General features: G+C 37.6%; 4 protein-coding genes and 1 pseudogene across 5 annotated transcripts in view; 4 read left to right on the top strand and 1 right to left on the bottom strand.

Moving 5' to 3' along the window:
• The first annotated feature begins 3594 nt into the window (after positions 1 to 3594).
• LOC149046861 (adenosine receptor A2a-like) lies at positions 3595 to 5093 on the top strand (annotated as a pseudogene).
• A 362-nt stretch (positions 5094 to 5455) lies between these two features.
• LOC113684948 (histamine H2 receptor) lies at positions 5456 to 11460 on the bottom strand. Its single transcript, XM_089202371.1, has 3 exons — positions 11415 to 11460; positions 8117 to 8192; positions 5456 to 6823 (listed from the first exon to the last, which is right to left on the bottom strand). The coding sequence occupies exons 1-3, from the start codon at positions 11458 to 11460 to the stop codon at positions 5845 to 5847; spliced, it is 1101 nt and encodes a 366-aa protein (XP_089058497.1). The 3' UTR covers positions 5456 to 5844.
• Positions 8910 to 11216, top strand: LOC149046860 (uncharacterized). Its single transcript, XM_089202372.1, has one exon. The coding sequence runs from the start codon at positions 9767 to 9769 to the stop codon at positions 10205 to 10207; it is 441 nt and encodes a 146-aa protein (XP_089058498.1). The 5' UTR covers positions 8910 to 9766; the 3' UTR covers positions 10208 to 11216.
• A 3935-nt stretch (positions 11461 to 15395) lies between the features above and the next one.
• On the top strand, positions 15396 to 16820 carry LOC113684959 (histamine H2 receptor). The gene has a single exon (XM_027202381.2). The coding sequence runs from the start codon at positions 15494 to 15496 to the stop codon at positions 16541 to 16543; it is 1050 nt and encodes a 349-aa protein (XP_027058182.2). The 5' UTR covers positions 15396 to 15493; the 3' UTR covers positions 16544 to 16820.
• Positions 16821 to 18878: 2058 nt separating this feature from the next.
• LOC113684955 (uncharacterized) overlaps positions 18879 to 21546 on the top strand; it is a 36944-nt gene continuing 34276 nt past the window's right edge. For both annotated transcript variants that reach the window (XM_089204948.1, XM_089204947.1), the window contains exon 1: positions 18879 to 19012. The gene's annotated coding sequence lies outside the window, so the exon portion shown is untranslated. The remainder of the gene's footprint in view (positions 19013 to 21546) is intronic.

The following is a 21546-nucleotide window of genomic DNA, read 5'->3' as shown; positions in this document are numbered from 1 at the left end:
TTGTGTTGGTGTTGGATAATCCGCAATGGGAAAATTCAATATTGGTTACTCCACAAAGAATATTCCTCCACCAAGAATATTCCTCCACCATCGCAGCACGACTTCTTACCACGCCTCGTTGAAAAAACCTAGCAGAATACGTTAGAAAGCTTACTTCTTCGACTCTGCCTCAGCTTACGACAACATCACTGACGACGAAAGAAACATCATAATACATGCAAAATATTCGATCCTTATGCACAAACAGCAACCTCGGCAAAAGAAGGGCGATACAACATTTGACGTCACAATGGGCAGCTACGACGGTGCTGAAACATGTGAGCTAAGGAGGAAGTTTCCTCCTTTTCCAACTGCAAAACCTCAACATCAACATCGGATTTTGCCGAGACGACGGACTGGCCATTTCCAACGCCACACCGAGAGATACAGAAAACATCAAAAAGGAAATACGCCGCATCTTTAATCATGATGGACTACGGATCACCATCGAAACCAACAAACAGACCATCAACTTCCTAGACGTCACTTTCAACCTGAATAAAAGCACCTACCAGCCCTTCACATAGCCTACACCACTCAATATCATCACTCAATAAACGTGATGAACTCGTGTCCTCATGCAGCCACAGAAACAACGCGTTACCGCGTAACAATTGAACAAAGCATCTAAATTTACCGCCACGCCTATTATGCAAATCTGTAAAGTTTATAAACGATGGTTACGAATATTCTTGACAATAAAATCCCCTGGTGAGTGGGTAATCACGAAACAGGCTTCTAAGGATGAAAGTATAGTCCCTTTGTTTTTTTCCTTATCTAAGTGTACATCGCACTCTACTTCGACGTGTCGAGCATTGTACTAAGGAGAAATATCGAAACACAAATATATATATATATATATAGGAAGTTTGCGAGTCGATTTTCGCGTGGAACAGTGCTCAATACGTTGAAGTAGAGCAGAATAAATATTATGAGAGGAAACGTAGTTACGTCCTTTTTTCCTCTCATAATATTTATATATATATATATATATATATACCCATCGAGACTTTTCAGGGTTTAATTACAATGAAAAAAATGATGTTTGAAGAATAACAAAAACCATAGTAATATCCTAATGCTTATGATAACTATATTTAATAATTATTTATATCAGTACTCCTTAAAAATATTATTTAAAACTAGTTTAAAACTTAAAAAGAGTCATTACATCTAACACTTTTGGGCAGATTGTTCCACGCTGTAACTTCTCCACAAGAAACTGTCCTGACATGCAGATGAGCAGCACTTCGGAATCTGCCACAGACTTCTAGTGTTGCGGCCGTGGATATCTGATCTTATGATAAGCCTGTCGCTCAAGTACGATGGAGCTAGACCTTTGAGGCACTTAAAAGCCATAGCAGCATCTCTTAATCTTAGTTACCCAAGGTTATGTGATTTACTTTGGTTTTCCTTCGTTTTCAGAGGAGCTTGTTCGTTGCTTATGGTATTAAAGGTATGTAGAAATTCACTGAACTTTCATTTGTTTCAGCAGCTTTTAATACAGGAGACCAATAGGCCATTTTCGATATATTAAAATTCGAACTGTGCTCTGAGGCTTGGAGGAATAAAACAAAGGAAATCACATCGAGGTTGGGGAATGAATGATTAAATTTATTTTGTTTTATTTCCCCAAGACTTGGAACCATGTGAGAATTCTAATGTATAGAAAATGGCCTATTAATCTTTCTTAAATCAATTAAAAAATTGATTTTTTTTGTCAAATTATTATTTCGCAATACTACCACCAATACTATAAGACACGAAATTGGAATGAATATGGTCAAGAGCAACTTCCTGAATTTTTCAGCGATCCTGATGACCTAAATTATCAGAGGATTGAAACCCTCGGATTCAGTATTAGAGATAAATGTGCTTATATTTAGGTCTCTAGGATCAAGGCGGTTAAGTTAGGGTTCGACCAGCCAGATGCATTGTCTCTTCAAGTTTATCAAGAAATTCCTTCAACTGTCTATTTGGCTGAATGTAAATAACCTTAACAGTCATGTCTGGTGTCAACATACCTATTTCCAGTTTTATCAATTTTTAAATCGCCTCTAATGTTGAAATCAAAATTTTGCTATATGCAGGGGGACACTCAGTCTCCAAAAGAGGAATTGCGAACATGAGTCACCATACTATAACCTGATAAGTCAAACTGCATTATATTATATTATATTGAGGTGTAAATCTTGTTTCATAAAAAGCTAACATTTCAAAGAAAAAAAGAAAAGAGTGATTGAAGCCGATTATCTCACAAACATCACCGAGTTGTCTATTAATATGTTCAGGTGAAGTGCTGGTGGGTGTGGCTTCAAAATAACAGAGAGCTCCTTATTAAGAGTAAATATTCCATGATTATTGTAGGATAATCTATTAAATCAGGATCGCTCGAACAGTAGGCCCTTCACATAAAAATGGTATCTACTCTTAATAAAAAATCACTTTGACTTGTAAACAATTACGAAATGCGAATTTATAGAACATGTATTGAGTATTTTTTTCTCCAAACTTCACAAGGCTGCTATGGAAATCATAATTCCGACATTGGGCGGTCACTTGAATCGATATGTAACTACATTTTCAATCCGCATTTTGAAAATTAATCTGAAAAGGCAGAAAAAGATTACAGAAACCAGACAATGCAATTAAAAAGTAGTTACCTTTATGTTGCGATTTTGCCCTCACAATTTTCTGTCTGCTATCACTATTAATGACTTTCCACTTTCGTATATCAACTTAGTGATTTGTGTTTACGTAACCTGATAAAGTTTTTTTTTCCATTGCTTGTGAAAAGAAACAGTCCTTGATTCCAGAATTCATGGATATACTAGCTTATTGAAAACAAATCAAAATTCACAGTCACAATTACTTTACCTCATTTCTCGTCATGTTTTCTGATACGCAAAATATCTGTGAGGACCTTCAATATTATGCCCACCACGACCTCGTGACGAAAACGTCTCGATTTCGGAAAATGTCAGTCTTCATCATCAGATTTAATAGTTTCGAACTATGCTGAACGCCGAACATCTTCCATAGACGGCTTATTCGAAGCTATCAAGGAAGTTGACTACTTTCTATTAAAATTGAGAAAATCGTTTTAATAAAACACTCGACTGATTAGAGCACAAACAGAGTGGGGAAGAAGACTGGGCATTTCCCGCAGATAATTCAAAAGCTGTCGAAGAAGTTAACAAAGAATACTCTGAGAAAATGAGAAGAACTGTTTTATTGACACTTGAGTGATTGAAACGCAAGCAAAATGTAGCAGATGCCTATCGAAAATTTAATTTAACATCCCAGTTTTACAGACCGCCGCTTCACAGTCATTTTATTTAATTCATTCGTCACCACATGTGCACATACACCCAAAAAAGGAGAAATTTCTTTACAGGGGGCAGTAACAGGAAAAGGTCTCAATTGATACATACAATTTAAAACTTATTAGAATTAATTTGAATTCATTAGTTGAATTATTTGAATAAACCTAGTTATTTTTCTCATCTACTCTTATAAATTAACGGGGAGTTCCAAAACCGTTCAACAATTGAAACCAAAGTCAGAAAATAATAGTTAGATCCTTGTATTTCGATCATCATTTTTTTATTAAAGCTTCCTTGCTCTTCCATTATTCAAAACTCAGCTGTTGACCAGAAGCAAGGAAAAAAAAACTGGACGGAAAACAATGGATTCGGAACTCAAACAGAGAAGTCTTGTTCTGAATATTTTGGAGCCATGTATTCTTGTTACAGTGACAATGGTGTGCCTGATTGGAAACTGCCTTATATGCATAGCCGTGTACAGAAATGCAAGGCTCCGTACCTCTACCTGATTTCTTTGGTCATCAGGGATATCATCAACGAATGAATTATTTGAATAAACCTAGTTATTTCTTCATCTACTCTGATATATTAACGAGGAGTGCCAAACCGTTGAGAGTAACAATGGTGTGCCTGATTGGAAACAGCCTTATATGCATAGCCGTGTACAGAAATGCAAAGCTTCGTTCGTCCACAAATCTCTACATTATTTCTTTAGCTATCAGCGATATCATCAACGCAGTCATTGTAATGCCTTTTACTGTGGGTGTCCTTATTACAGGGGAATGGCCTTTTGGTGAGGCAGTCTGCGATTTCCACGCCTTCTTCACCCTGTTTTCTGTTTACGTATCCCCAACCACGATGGGACTGACGGCCTTCAACAGATACGTCCGCATCGATCGTTAAGCCTCAACACTACCCACGAATCTTCACTGATACTCGATCAAAAATATATATCGCTGCAGTTTGGCTGACTGTCGCGGGGTACGTTTCCAATTCCCAAGATGGGAGGCTTGACTGAATATCGCTTCTTCGCTGGATACGCCGCTTGTATCGTTGAGCAACCCACCATAGCCATGAAGATAGTTCATTGTATTTTTGTCGTCTGTTTTTTCGTTCTTGTTCCACTCGGAGTTGCATTAGTTTCCTACTAATTAGTAGGGAAAACAAAACATCACAATCTAAACATGGCTTCGACGGCCCACGCCGAGGGCAGGGAAAATCGATTGACTGTCAAAGAGATCAAGCTTACCAAATCGCTCGCCATTGTTGTGTTTGCCTTTGCACTGTGTTGGATTCCATTTTGGATCATTGTGATGATACAGCGCTTCGCTTCTGATGTCATTCCACGCAATATCCAACTGCTTTGTCCCTTTTTGATGTTCTTCTCGAGCACTATAAACCCATTTATACCCGCGCCGAGTTTCGTCGAATTTTGCTCTACAAAGCAAAGTCATCACAATTTTGTGAGGAGCTTCGTCGTCCAAAAGATGTTGAGTTAAAGAAAATATTAGCGAGAAGCGCCCGTGGCACAGAAAATCAAGAAGAAGAGGGAAGTACCTTAGTCAGGGACCGGGCGGTCAACATTCGGATTGAACCAAAAGCAAAGGATCTCAGTAAAAAGATATCAATTTAAGCGATAGATTTAATATATTTACTATCGCAGCATCATTCATGTATTGGTTACTTAATTGCTTGTTGATTTAATTGGTGATGAATGATATCCGTTGTTAATCGACTAGACGTTAGAATGTTTAGTAGATCAATTTCAAGTTTATTTAACCTTGTTTTTAAAAACGATGAGCAGGGATAAATATCGAATCCAAGGGTAATCGAAATGAAAAGAGTAATTACCAATGATGTAAGTGTAAAAACAACTTCCTCATTTCAATATAAAGTAAGTAACATTTTTAGTTTACAAAACATGTTTCGACATTTTTATACCGTAACTTCAGTAACGAAAACACGGCATGCCCGTTTTAAAAATTTGAGTTAATTACGTTACGCTGATATTTAAAGTAAACCAAGAAAAACGAAAACATAACTAATAAATAAAAATAAGTAAAATATCAACAATATATATGAAATATGAAAACATATGAAAGTTAAGAATTTAAACTAAAAACAAAGAGAAAAATCTAAGTGTTGTAACAGATGTAGAAGAGTTGGATTCTCTCATTTAATATGCATTGCTTCTTTTACATTGAACGAATAACTGTATGGAAGGCCTCACTCAGGTCCAAGAATAAAATGAGTGCATAATGATTGATTTTTAAGTGCAGTAGTAATTTCATCTAAAAGATCAACCAATCGCAAGATATCAGTTGTAGCCTTAATTTGCATGAAACCTTATTGATTATATCTTGTTAGATCTTCCATGGTTAAAAAGTATACTTATTGGTTACGAATCAATTTTTCAAATATTTTTCTTAAAACAGAAAGGACTGACGTGGGTCTATGATAATCACAAGATGTATTTCGCTTAAATTGATATCTTTTTACTGAGATCCTTTGCTTTTGGTTCAATCTGCACGTTGACCACCCGGTCCCTGACTAAGGTACTTCCCTCTTCTTCTTGATTTTCCGTGCCTCGGGCGCTTCTCGCCAATATTTTCTTTAACTCAACATCTTTTGGACGACGAAGCTCCTCACAAAATTGTGATGACTTTGCTTTGCAGAGCAAAATTCGACGAAACTCGGCGCGGAAGGAGGGATTCATGCCAGCATATATAAATGGGTTTATAGTGCTCGAGAAGAACATCAAAAAGGGACAAAGCAGTTGGATATTACGTGGAACGACAACATCAGAAGCGAAGCGCTGTATCATCACAATGATCCATAATGGAATCCAACACAGTGCGAAGGCGAACACAACAATGGCGAGCGATTTGGTAAGCTTGATCTCTTTGACAGTCAATCGATTTTCTCTGCCCTCGGCGTGGGCCGTCGAAGCCATGTTTAGATTGTGATGTTTTATTTTCTTGAATACCTTGTAGTAGGAAACTAATGCAACTCCGAGTGGAAGAAGAAAGAAAAAACAGACGACAATGATATAATGAACTATCTTCATGGCTATGGTTAGTTGTTCAACGATGCAAGCGGCGTATCCAGCGAAGAAGCGATATTCAGTCAAGCCTGCCATCTTGGGAATTGAAATGTACGCCGCGACAGTCAACCAAACTGCAGCGATATATATTTTTGATCGAATATCAGTGAAGATTCGTGGGTAGTTTTGAGGCTTAACGATGCGGACGTATCTGTTGAAGGCCGTCAGTCCCATCGTGGTTGGGGATACGTAAACAGAAAACAGGGTGAAGAAGGCGTGGAAATCGCAGACTGCCTCACCAAAAGGCCATTTACCTGTAATAAGGACACCCACAATAAAAGGCATTACAATGACTGCGTTGATGATATCGCTGATAGCTAAAGAAATAATGTAGAGATTTGTGGACGTCCGGAGCCTTGCATTTCTATACACGTCTATGCATAAGGACACTGTTACGGAAAAATTTACTCATTTTTCCGTGTTTGTTTGGAACATATTTATGCGTAGACTTTTCGCATTTAACCATATCCAGTTTGTTCGAGTTCATACAAATTCTTTCATTCTAGTAAATAAAAAGATATATATATATAGAAAATCACAGTAGCTTTTGGAATAGATTTTGCTTGTGACTCGCTCTCATTATGCACCTGCACGTCGGTAAAAGTTTCTACTTATCTATGCAAGGTTGGTGTGGAAACTGTCGTATGAAAGGAATTTAAAATTACGAGTTTAAATTCAGCTGCCAACTACCATGAGAACCAATTTTTCCACAAAGACCATGAACACTTTATTTACCGAAAATTTCACTAGTAATGAACAACTTTGTTGTTAAACTCGTAATTTTAAATTCCTTTCAAAAAATTGGTTGTCATGGTAGTTGGCAGCTGAATTTAAACTCGTAATTTTAAATTCCTTTCAAAAAATTGGTTGTCATGGTAGTTGGCAGCTTAATTTAAACTCGTAATTTTAAATTCCTTTCATACGACAGTTTCCACACCAACCTTGCATAGATAAGCAGAAACTTTTACTTACTTTTCCACTTTTATTTCCTAAGCTGCGCTACTGCAATTAAGATGGGTATATTTTTACTAGTACTATGAATTCTCACCTAAGTTTCCTATTTCTGATGGCCTCGAGTTTATTGCATCCGTCTTTTCAGTTTGAGATTCTTTTCGTCATAGAAACAGATGGAATATTAAGTAGCTTTCGTTTAATTTCAAGGAAACATTTTCCGCTTCTTTCGTTATACTGTTCAAATATGGTAGATTTGGGGAACAATGGAACCTCACACCAGTTCATAGTTAAGCAAGTACTTTGTAAAGCTGTTTCGATTACATGCATGACGGCGTGAGAATTACATACACGACGGTGTGCCGATTACACAGACGACCGCGTGACGATTACAATTTTAGTTTTGACTCTGGCATGATGTGTGCCAGAGTGCTCTTCGAATAAAAGTCTGCTGTGGAACCAAAACGCTATCTCATCCTTGACGTCCGTATAAGCTCGCTCGAAGTAGATCTCCGTGTGCCAGGAGTGGTCTCTACCGAGTTAATTTCCCCCGTTTCGTAAGTTTCCCGCGAAGTTCAGTTAGAGTGCGCGAAAACCTATCGTCACAACACCCACAGTAAAAGGCATTGCAATGACTGCGTTGATGATATCACTGATGGCTAAAGAAATAATATAGAGGTTTGTGGACGTCCGGAGCCTTGCATTTCTATACACGTCTATGCATATAAGGCGGTTTCCAATCAGGCACACCGTGGTCATTGTGACAAGAGGGTCTGAATGGGGTTTAGTGTTTAGTGTTATTTGTCCATACTTTTTAGTGTTTACTGTTAGATTGGCCATTTTTTTAATGTTTACTGTTCTTGAAAAAAATACTGTTTAGTGTTTGAAAGGAGACTCCAAAGTTTTTTTTAAGGATTTTCAAATTTTATCTGCTCTTTTAAATTCTGCAAGAAAATCAAGAAAATCACTCGCCGGAACAGTGAGCCAAAGCTGAAATGCTCTTGTCCTTAGAACCCATAATGCGCCTTACTAGACCCTCAGTACTGGATGTACTTAAGGGGATACGTTTGGTAATCCACACAATAGTTCCTGAAAAGTATCGCTTCTGGAAATCCAACCAAAGTAGTGTTTGCAAAAGACCAATTGCACTTGAAATTGGGCCCCAAGGCAAAGAACTGGCGTTAGACTACGATTTCGACTCTCGATAGTCTGGTAGAACTGCTTTTACACCGACCAGTCGATGTAAATGTTCGGAGGGAAGTATTCAAGGATGCGCGGGACCTATGCTTTACCAATGGCGTAGTCTTCGTTGCAGAGAGAGGCTCATCAGCAATCCGTTTCATTGAATTGAAAGGCGAAGTACTTTTCAAATCCGGACGCCTAAAATCGCGAGCTGACTTGCTCTCGCAGCTTAGCTCAGATTGTCACTTGAGGGTACAGGTCCAGTTCTACAGAAGCGGTTGACAACACATCTGAGATCTTTAGCTGCACAAGTCGAGAACTGAATAAACAAATTGTCCATATTAACCCACCTTTAAATAAATCAACTTCCATCTGTGCGGCAAGTAAGGATATCCTCTTGTGTGCAGATGATGAGCAGAGAAGCATAATGCAGCTGGAGTTAGATTACAATGGAGTGGCTATCATCGGTAGTAGGCTGAGACAGATAAACTACTCCAATGACGTGATAAGTGTTGAATTTTTTTATGTTCTGCGGCAATCAGCATACTTGGCTGCAACTAGTGCAGCTGGAGGGTTATATGGTTGTATGGTTATATGGTTGGAGGGTTATATGGTTGTAACCTCGATTGAGCAACTCTTGCGGAATTCTTCAGATTCTTGTAAGGAAATCAGGAAGCTGTATGGTTATGAGGGCAACATTGTTTTCACCGACAACAAAGATCAAGAGGTTAAGACCTTTAATCCCTTAAGTGCAACAGTCGAGACCTTGTTGGGTACTGGCCATGAAGGAACCGTTGGTGGAACTGAAGAAAGCTGCTCATTTACACAGTTTCATGCAATCTGTTCCTTGTAGAAAATTTTTTTTGTTTCCGATATAGCTGCTGAAACAATCAAACTAGCTTCGGGGCTTACTGGAAAAGTGTCCTTTCTTCGCAACCTCGAATGTCTCTATGATAGTTTTGGAATTGGTGCACATACGATCGACGCGGTCCAACTATCTCTTCAAGATGCTGTGTGCATTGTTTCATCTGTAAATGCTTATATTAAAAACACAGTCGCTGAAGTAAGGCAGCACTATAAAATGAAAGAAACGGCAACAATAAATGGCCCTGAAGGAACTGTTTCCAGCAAAACACAGTAGTCATTGGTGCTTCTCGAAAGAGGTATGGAACAGCTACGAGATAACGTTAAGAATGTAAACGAGGACTATCTTGGTGACATTGACCTGCGTAGGCTGCTAACAACTCAGGTGGAGAACTTTCATGCAGTCTCCCACTTCAAAAATGAGACTTTCACCGCTCTTCAGCATGCTCAAGACGTTGGAACAATTTCAGAGGAATCTTTAAAGAGAAAAACGAAGTGGGGTGCGAAGTACTTCACACTTGAGAAGTCTTATTATCCAGTGCCTAAATACAGTGTGGAGTTACGGGACGTAGATTTGATGAAACCTCCTTCAGCTGATAACGTTGACCCCAACATTGAGGCAGCCATGAGGGAATTGGTTGACAGGTATCGACCTGTCAAGGACGGCAAGAAGCGAATCAACAAAAGACAAAGAATGAGCCCTGCCGCCAGCTGTATATTCCAGTACGCCATCGTGTACTAGAGTAACATTCCAAGAGGATGTTTAAGATGATCCAGGGACAGACAATGAAGAACGAGTCGACCAGGATACAAATATTCCACGAGCTACGAACGAAGTACCGAGAATCACATTTGTTGACGAAAGCATGCCCAGAGTTGTCGCAGTTGGTGACGTGACAGACCTCCCCGAGCAACAGGATGAATTCGACACCGACTCGGAGAGCGATGCGGATAATGATACAGACATAACGTTCAGCAGATTTGGTCGCACCACCCGCACTTATTTCCGCCTTGATCTCTAGAAACAGTTGGGACAATCGCCACTATTCAGGTATGGAATATAATCAAATGTTTTTGGCCAGGATGGAGTGACATGTCTGTCATTTTTGTTGACCATTATACATTGTGAGCACTGTAGCCGATCTTATTAGTAAAAGAATATTCTGTTATTGCATTCATTACTAGTCAAATTTAAACACTCATATATGTTAACTCTCACATTCCTTGTAATTTTCGTATTATCTCTTTTTGTTTACAGCGCAGATACACCAACTGGGACCATCTCACAAAGCCAACCAATCATACTGAGGTATTCATACAACGGATGGCAGTCCGTAAATTTGCTTAATTTTACTGTTCATTTCGATATTCTATCCCATTGGCTGTTTGATTTGAATATCGTAATCTGATTTGTTACTAATATATTTTCTCTAAGTGGTCACGGTTGGTGAATCCTCGCTGTAAAAGCGCTCTAAGAATAGAATTGTTGTGAGTTATACAAGCCAAATCTGCGGTAGTCTTAAATATCGTCGGTCATAAGTCTGTGGACATCTTTGGCAGTCTCATTGGACATCTTCAGCAGTCTTTGGACATCTTAAGCAGTGTTCGGACATCTTCGGCAGCCTTCAGACATCTTTGACAGCTTTCGGAAATCTTCGGCAGCTTTCGGATATCTTCCTCACTCTTCGGAAGTCTTGAAATGATCCCGAATTGTTGGAAAATGGCCAAAAAAACCTCTTTGAGACAATAAACATAGGCCCAACATAAATATTTCCCCTTTTAGGGTGTGGTTTGTTTGTTTATGGGAAAAAAATAATGTTACAACGAATTTTTTAATGTTAGTGTTAAAATGGCTGAAAATTAGCTGTTTAATGTTACACAGTCAAAAAAATAAGTGTTTAGTGTTATCGAAGTACCCCCATTCAGACCCTCTGACAAGGATGCATCGCTCCAAATATTCAGAACGAGACTTCTCTGTTTGAGTTCCGAATCCATTGGTTTCCGTCGATAGGTTTTTTTTTCTTGCTTCTGGCCAACAGCTGAGTTCTAAATAATGGAAGAGCAAGGAAGCTTTAATAAAAAATGACTACAGAAGTACAAGTATCATTTGGTAAGGAGTGAATTAAATAAGATTACTGTGAAGCGGCGGTCTGTAAAGCTGGGATATTAAATGGTACTTTCAATAGGCATCTGCTACATTTTAGAAAACAGAAGTGTCCATTTCTAACGGACTAGCGAAGACTTACTTAAGATTTATTTGTAGTAGAACTCAGAACTCAGCTCAACACTTTGCAGATAACAAATAACAATTGGTTCATACGTTCGCGTACGTTCATCGAAGCACGCGGGAAGTTTGGAGAGCACGAAAGATGCGTAAGAGTTGCTCGAGGCGTAGCCTCGAGCAACTCTAGCTTCTTGAGTGGTTCACATATTGATGAACGCAGAGCTGACGTATGAACCAATTGTTTTATGACATTTTCAACCCGATGGAAATTTTTTTTTACTCGAGGGATTTGTTTGCTGACGTCATGAGCATGCACAATAGGTATATGAAGCACGCTCGCGCAATTTAATTTGAGTAGACAAATTTACTAGCTATGTTATAAATTGTTTTGAATAATTCAAACATTCAATGAATGAACGTTGCATTGATTAGTTCAGTAATAAACAAATACGTCACGTTTTAACTTTCTTAGTTTGAGGGATTATTAATTATTAACTGTAGCAAGGAACACTCAGTGAAGTTGTCAACCATGTTTAAACTTTTTTGACACTTGCCACGACATAATTCATTTTCAAATGAATTTTTTGCAGGAAACCAACGCGATTATTTTTATTTTCTCACGATCTTACTGTATCCTTACATTTTTTCTTTTTTCCTAATGTGCTGTTTTCGAGGAGCAGAAGTTTCTGCTCTTTTTGGTTGATACAAGGGTTTTTTCGTTGGTGTAGACAAGCACCGCTTTGAAATGATTTCTCCGATTCTTTCGTTGCTATGATAATTTGTTATCTCTATCTCACATATAGGCTGGAAGAATATACCCTTGGAAAAAGAAACTAAAATGTTTCCTGAACATCAAGGATAGCCAACGACAAGTATTGATCTTCGTTCAGTGATGACTTGTATTTTGCAGATCGTGTAGCTATTGTAATTACTGAATAAAATTATGCTGAAGTTAAAAATCTTGCCATCGTGTGTCTTAATAACGTAGTTTTCCGTATTACTCTCTATCCAAAAGTAGATACGTTTTTGTTTCAGCTTCAATTCATGATGACCATCTGTAGTTATTGAAGATATTTCATTTTTTAGACTTCAAAAGAAGTTGTCTACATGTGTAATGGTGATCCAAGAGTGCGTTTTATATATTAAATCTATCGCTTAAATTGATATCATTTTATGAATATCCTTCGTTTTTGGTTCATTTCGAACGTTGACCGCCCGGTCCCTGACTAAGCTACTTTATTTAACATTCCTATTAAGGCTTTTCAGATTTTAATTACAATGAAAAAAATGATATTTAAAGAATAAAAAAACTATAGTAATATCATAATGCATATGATAATCATATTTAAAAACTATATCATTACTCCTTAGAAATATTCTATAAAACCAGTTTAAAACTTAAAAAGAGTCAATACATCTAACACTCTCGGGCAGATTGTTCCACATTGTAACTGCTCTATACAAGAAACTGCCCTGACATGCAGATGAGCAGTACTTCGGAATCTGCCACAGATTCTTATTTCTAGTGTTGCGGCCGTGGGTGTCTGATCTTATGATAAACCTGTCGCTCAAGTACGATGGAGCTAGACCTTTGAGGCACTTAAAAGCCATAGTAGCATCTCTTAATCTTAGTTATCCAAGGTTTATTTGGTTTACTTTGGTTTTCCTTCGTTTTGAGAGGAGCTTGTTCATTGTTTATGGTATAAAAGATGTGTAGAAATCTAGTACACTCTCATTTGTTACAGCAGCTTTAACTACAGGAGACCAATAGGCCATTTTCGATATATTAAAATTCAAACTTTGCTCTGAGGCCTGGAGGAATAAAACAGAGGAAATCACATCGAGGTTGGGAAATGAATAATTATATATATTTTTTTTTTGTATTTCCCATAGCCTCGGAGCCACGTTAGAATTTTAATGTATAGAAAATGGCCTATTAATCTTTCTTAAATCAGACAAAAATTGATTTTTTCTGTCAAACTCTTATTTTGATTTGCAAAAACTTCCTGAATTTTTCAACGATCCTGATGGCCTAAATTATCAGAGGATTGGAACCCTCGGATGTCGTATGTTGAGTTTAAGTATTATTTCATTTTAGTATTAGTGACAAGTGTGTTAATATTTATTTCTCCAGGATTAAGACGGTTACGTTACGGTTCCACCAGCCGGATGCATTGTCTCTTCAAGTTTATCAAGAAATTCCTTCAAATGTCTATTCGGCTGATTGTTAATAGCCTCAACAATCATGTCTGGTGTCAACATACCTATTTCCAATTTCATTAATTTTTAAATCACCTCTCGTGCAGAAATCAAAATTTTGCTACATTTGCTAAATCTGCGACACTCAGCCTCCAAAAGAGGAATTACGAACATGAGTCACCATACCATAACTTGATAATTCAAAATGCATTATATAATATTACATTGAGATGTAAATCGTGTTTCAGAAAAACCTAACATTTCGAAAAAAAAAAAAGGATTAAAACCGATTATCTCACAAACATCGCCGAGGCGCTCTTAAGATGTTCGGGTGAGATGCTGGTGGCTGTGGCTTAAAACCAACAGAGAGCTGATTATTTAGGGTAAAAATTCCGTGACTATGGTAGGATAATATATCAAATCAGGATCGCTTGAAGAGTAGGCCCTGGCCCTTTACATAAAAGTAATATCTCCCCCTAAAGAAAAGATGACTTAAAACTTGTAAACAATTACGAAATACGAATTTATAGAACATATTTTATAAGCATTTTTTTCTCCAAACGTCACAAGGCTGTTATGAAAATCATAATTCTGATTTTGGGCGATCACTTGAATCTACACGTAGCCTTGTAGCCGCATTTTCAATCCACTTTTTGAAAATTAATCTAAAAAGGAAGAAAAAGATAGCAGAAATTAGACTATGCAATTAGAAAGTACTGTTACCTTTATGTTTCGATTTTGCCCTCACAATTTTTTGTCTGCTATCTTTCTTGATGACTGTCTACTTTCGTACCTCAACTAAGTAATTTGTGTTTACGTATCCTGATTAAGTTTTTTTTTCATAGCTTGTAGAAAGAAACAGTCCTAGATCCCAGAATCCCATTAGCTTGTTGAAAACAAATAAAAATTCACAGTCATTACTACTTTAGCTCATTTCTCGTCATGTTTTCTGATACGCGAAAAATCCGTGAGGACCTTCAATATTATGCCCGCCACGAGCTCGTGACGAAAACGTCTCGATTTAGGAATATATTAGTCTCGACCATCAAATTTATTGGTTTCAAACCGTACTGAACGCCAAACTTCTTCCAAAGACCGCTTATTCGAAAGCTATCAAGGAAGTTAACCACATTCTATTAAAATTGAGAAAAATCGTTTTAATAAAATTGACGCTCGATTGATTAGAGCACAAACAGAATGGGAAACAAGACCATCGAAAACACCATTTATCTCAGCTTTTCAGACCGCCAGTTGTCGTCAATATCCTATTAATTATTAATACACTTCCATATTCAAATGAGGAGTTTAAAATTGTTTGAAAACTTGAAGCTAAAATCGAAAACATTCGTGTCCATTTTGATTCAAGCCTCCTTGCTCTTCGATTAACCAAAGCTCAACGGTTGGCTTAAAGTGCGATTGACGCTAGTTATCTTCAGTATCCTATCTGTTTATACATGCTCTCCCATACTCAAATAAGGAGTTTCGAACTGTTTGAAAACTTGAAACCAAAATTGGAAACATTTGTGACAATTGTGATTAAGTCTCCTTGCTCTTCGATTAATCATAGCTCACCGGTTGACTAAAAAGTAAGATTGACCAAAACCAATGGATTCGGAACTCAAACAAAGAAGCCTGGCTCTGAATATTTTGGAGCCATGTATCCTTGTTACAATGACAATGGTGTGCCTGATTGGAAACTGCCTGACATGCATAGCTGTGTACAGGAACGAAAGGCTTCGTACCTCCACAAATATCTACCTGATTTCTTTAGCTATCAGTGATATTATCAACGCTGCCATCGTAATGCCTTTGACTGTGGGTGTCCTTATTATAGGGGAATGGCCATACGGCGAGGCAGTCTGCGATTTCCACGCCTTCTTCACCCTGTTTTCTGTTTACGTATCCCCAACCACGATGGGACTGACGGCCTTCAACAGATACGTCCGCGTCGCTAAGCCTCAACACTACCCACAAATCTTTACTGATGCTCGGTCAAAAATATATGTCGCAGCGGTTTGGCTGACTGTCGCCGGGTACGTTTCAATTCCCAAGATGGCTGGCTGGACCGAATATGGCTTCTTTGCTGGGTATGCCGTTTGCACAACTGTGCAACCCACAGAAACTATGAAAACAGTTCATTATAGCATCGTTGTCTGTTTTTTCTTTCTTCTTCCACTTGGAGTTGCATCAGTTTCCTACTTCAAGGTCTTCAAGAAAATAAAACATCATAATCTGAACATGGCTTCAACGGCCCAAGCCGAGGACAGGGAAAATCGACTGACCGTCAAAGAGATCAAGGTTACCAAATCGCTCGCCATTGTTGTGTTCGCCTTCGCACTGTGTTGGATTCCATTTTGGATCATTGTGGTGATACAGCGCTTCGCTTCTGATGTTGTCGTTCCACGTAACATACAACTGCTTTGTCCCTTTTTGATGTTCTTCTCGAGCACTATAAACCCATTTATATATGCTGGCATGAATCCCTCATTCCGCGCCGAGTTTCGTCGAATTTTGCTCTGCAAAGTGAAGTCATTACAAGTGTGTAAGGAGCTCCGCGGTTCCAAAGACCTTGATTTAAAGAAAATATCGGCGGGGAGCGACCGTGGAGTCGGATATCAGGAAGAAGAGGGGGGTACTTCAGTCACAAACGTTTAACTGGCGAGTTAAACGTACAAAGTAAACAAAAAATCAAAGGATAAATTCACATTGATTTAAATGCTAAATTTTTTAGCTTTTGCTATCACCACTTTATATTGATTTGTCGTGAATTTTAATCGATATTAGTGCTATCCGTTGTTATGAATCCCTAATGAATTATAACTGCATCATTTCTTAGTTAATTTAAATTCACTTACAGAAATAAGTTTCGAATCCAAACGAACTATTAATGGAGAGAATAAGCTTGGCACAAATAAAGAAACTGTAAATACAACCTCCTCATTATTCTTCCATTTTAAAAACCAATCCTTGTGTTAAAGACATCATAAAAGGCCCCACTTGTGAAGGTGCACCTGCATAAACTCGCCCCCCTTAAAAAGAGACCAAATAATATATATCATGTCGTTATCTGATGAGGAAATTTTTAAATGTTAGGATATGTTACACACGAAACAGAAGGTATTATATTTCCCTCAGTACACCAAAAAATTCTCAAACTTTTAACTATTGAGCGCGAGTTTGTCTCTACGACCACTCGGAGGTGAATAGCACTAACTAATCTGAATCAAGGCCGAGGTGGTCAATCACTGCGCGAGAAACACACTATTAACCTACGAATAATATGCTAAATAACAATGCTCTTCACCGAAATACGGAGGTGATTAATAAGGCGTACATGAAAGAAACTGTTTCAGCCGAGGATTACAAGCCGCAGCAATTAAAGTTAATTTTTGGGCTGCCCAAATTATTCCATGAATGCCACCTATGATGAGCAATTTCTAACTTGAATACCGAAACATGAGCAGGCTTGAATGTTGACCGTTTAACCGACGACTCTTTAATTTCATTGAAAAGAAACACCCTTTATATCACTGAGTAGAAAGCCTTCTATACTCTTTTGACCTTTCCGGTTCCGGCTGATGTCGCGACGTCTGTAATCAAGGTCGCTATGAGTGGAAATCACACGAATGGACCTTCGTGTTAAAAAACTGCAATGCTACTTATTATCTAGTTTTAATTGGCAAAAACAATCACCTGCTTGCCTTAAAGACCTATCTTTTGCTCTTCTTTGCTTTGATATTTGAGAGGTAAACTGCATGACAATTTGACTGAAACCTGCCTATATGAGACTTCTCCCTCGCTGTATATCAGCTATGATCTTTCTAGCTTTTATATGTTGTGGTTGGACAAAGGTTCGACCGAAGAAAACGGTATTTCTTGTCTTCCATTCATATAATCACATTTCATTGAGTCATAATTTCTGCGGATTCGTGTGAAAAAAAAGAAAAAAAAGTAAATAGGTGACAATTTTTTTAGCAGATACAATACGCTGCAGTTAAAAATTATCCACGAAGAGTAATAGGGGATATTTCTCGACTTTGAGGTAACTAATTTTTTAATTATAAAATTTTGCCTCACAGAAAACAAAAGAAAGAAAGAATGTTTAGTTCTGTCGACACATCGAAAAACGGTCGGAAACCAAACTTTTTGATGCGCGAATTTGCCTCCTCGGAGGTGAAAAATGCTTCCTAATCACTTCCGAAATAGCCAATCAGCTTGCGGGAAAAGCACTATTTATCTGTGTGGTATATAGTTGTTAGACATTCCCTCAACCAGGAAAATATGACTGGATTGGCACGATTTGTGTAATGCTCAAGAAGAGACAAAGAACTCGCAACTGCTTCGATCATCCATCTTGGTTTATCTTAACGCATGGTTCGATTTAGCGAAGGTTTCATTTTTCTATAGTCACCTGTATTTTTTGGTTACACACTGGCTTTTTTTTCTTCACTTCTGATGAGTTTAATTGTTTGTTTCCTTATTATAAAAGTCAGAAATTAGGAGAAGAAGTCACTTTCCATTTTCAAAACTATTTAAAGATGTTAAATTAAGGCTGGATAGAATTTCTAGATAATTCTCGAGGTTAAGTGTCGAGACTCGTAACAACACTCGGCAGTGCTGTAGGTTATTGTGAGAAATGAAATATATCTTTCAGTACAGCACTTTTGGTTAAGAGAGGTATCCTTAATGGAAACAGTACACGATTGCCATTTATGTTCTCATTTTACATTATCAAATTTAAAATCAACGGAAATGAAAGACATCGTCCTTCATGCAAAATTTATCTGAACCAATCCAAACGCTTTAAGGGAATATTGAACTTATGAAGGATATTATGCTTTAAAGAGTGGATACTCGCTCTTAGCTTGTGTCTATTGATTTCCTAATTGGAGTGAAAAAAGCTCCAACATATGCAATGGCACCTGCATGCTGGAAAAATAATTTCCTTCGATCAAAATGCTCGGAAGGAGAATTGATTCAATCAGGACACCTTTAATTGCTATTTTTATACTTTGATGTTTTCCTTGGCGCAGCCAGACAGTTCGAAAATTTGTTGCAGCAAACATCGTTCCCTCATAGATGACCGGACTGTGAAAGTTTGAACGATCAAGTTTGTAATTAATGGTAAGAGTTTTCAAATGATGAAAGAAAAGTATTTCTTAGATCTTGATAAATAATTTAAAGTTAGGTTTTTATTGGCTTGATGAGAGATTTTGAGTAATTATTGTAGGAGTCGTACGACACAACAGAGTATTTATCACGCTTGGCGTGGTTGTATATAATCTGTATTTCTTTGTCGCTTGTATAATTTGTTTTTGCTTGCTATGAAAGGTTACAATTTTCAACGTCTTGAAATTTACAGTAAATTTCCCAGTTAGATGTCTGTGAGTGCAGCTGACTACACCGAACACAGATAGGCGTTGCATATGATTAAAGCCTTTGAACACAATTTCTTAGCATGATTTTCTGTGCGCGCTTGATATTTTGAAGATTCGTGTAACATGAACGCTAACTAGTCGAATTCAGTGAAATAAGTTTATTTAACTAAAACAGGTGAGTTTGGTCTCGATCTTTCAGCTTCAGAAATTAAGTGCCCCTGATATTCAATGGCATTGAGATATCAATTACCGCCGATATCTTTGAAAACCCGCTTTTGGTCAAGGAAACCAGGTTTTGCTTTATTAACCGACTCTGTCAAAGTGGCGGATACATCATTGCACATGACGAGGAAAAGCCCTAGAAGATTAGTGGGCAGTTAGTGTTTTTAGTGTGATTGGTTAGAAAAAGGGATTTAACTTATTTCCAAATGAATTTTCTAACCAATGTGATTGGTTAGAAAAAGAGATGTAATATATTTCAAAATGAATATTCAATTTTTATTTGGTAAACTCGACGCAACTCACTCCTCTTGATACACAATGGAGTTTCCAATGAATGTGGCATAAAAATCCCTAACTGTGAGATCGCCTTTCGCAATTGCAATTGATTATGCTTTTCCTTTTTGATCGCCATAGCTAGCATTTCCAAATGCCAATTTCATACCCACGAAAATTGCCGTCTTTCTTTTTCGTGCACTTGATTTTTATTGTCTAGTATTAAAAATTAAAGGCCTCTCCAGGAAAGGAATTGCATCGCCAGAGGGGCAGCTTAAAGACACAACATCAATCCTTTTTTCTTTTTTCGTATTATGAAAATTTTCTTAGTGAATTATAATTTAGAATAATGGCATCAATAAAATAGGCGTCACAATTATCAGTTCCTTTTTGTATTTTTCTTCTCGCTACGTTTTCTGCTTGTTTCAGTTTTCAAACAGCTCTATGTCATCAAATGATTGGACTGAGCCATACCCAAGGTCAGAGCAGAATCCAAAGGAAATTCTTTCTCCTTCAGTTTTAAAACAAGCCACCTCTCCTTCTGAGGTTTTAATCAGCAGCTGGACCAAACATGCATTTTAGTTGATAATTTCATATTTGTCGCGTTGAATGTCCCGTTGCATTCGGAGCAAAAGAGTCAGAAGAAAGTTTTTCTAATATCATCTATATACAGCGAGGTTTTTGCGAGCAGTTTTGACAATCTGAAACAGATACTAAGACAACATGATAACCTCTTCTGGCCCAAAACTTGCTGAAATAGAAAGATGACAAGCGCCTTGCTGACAGTTCGGAAAAAATACACTTTGACTCGACACCCGGTGTTGGGCTTAAAAATCTATATTCGTGCATGGCGGGTAAGACTTAAAGCCGGATAATTTCTTCGTCTTGCCTAGCGTCGGCGCAAAATTAGAGGTTTTTCGTCTCTCGTGGGAGCATACTCAGAAGGTTCATAAAAAAAAAAAATTTCACATTTGGTGGTAGAATGGTAAAGTCATGGCCTTTACTTAATCAGATCTCGTTCGCACACTCAGTTTACGGATTCAGGAAGCTTGTTTTACGCGAGAGAAAAATTACCTCCGGGATATAAAAAGATGTATTATTTCAAACTTTATTTGAAGAAGAAAATAAGTACGTTTAGCAAATTTTGTAATCAATTGCGTCTGTGTTTATTTTGATAGGGGCGAAATATTATCTCATGATTGCTTGCTATAAGAGGTTTTCCCCAGTTCTGCTTTCATTTCCACAAAAGGTTTCCTTTCTTATGATGGACGAGTAAACTCAAAAAAGATAAAATATGAAGAGACATATTTACCCACGGTGACGGATTGGAGGCAACTGTATCCAACATGTATAAGTGAAGAGCTTTCATCTTCAATATGTATTGACCCAGTGTTTTGAATTGTGACAAGCCAAAATAAAATTGAAAAGGAAATAATATAAAATTCATTTCGATAGTTTTTTACTTCGAAATCCTTTATTAAGAAGTAATTTCGACGGATGGCAGTTTTACGCGGTGAAACTCTTTATTCATACAGAATTCGAGGATTTATTACGCTGGCAGGTACTCCTTTGCCCTGTGAAATAAAAAAAAAATTAAGTACTTTTACTTTACAAGTCTCTCTTCCAAATAATTACTTATCAACTTTTAAAGACGAGGATTAAAAAAGACAAACTTCTAAAAGATAATAGTAGATTACATGAAGAGGACACCAGGGTTTGCTGCTCCAGAGCGTTCTCTTCGACAGATGTCCTCAAGGACTTTCCTTTACTCACACACGCATTAAA

The sequence above is a fragment of the Pocillopora damicornis genome, chromosome 4 (genome assembly GCF_964200805.1).
Source record: "Pocillopora damicornis chromosome 4, jaPocDami1.2, whole genome shotgun sequence".
In the NCBI taxonomy this organism is placed as follows: Eukaryota; Metazoa; Cnidaria; class Anthozoa; order Scleractinia; family Pocilloporidae; genus Pocillopora; species Pocillopora damicornis.
Note: the sequence above shows the minus strand (reverse complement) of the source record. Positions and strands in the feature narration are given on the sequence as shown.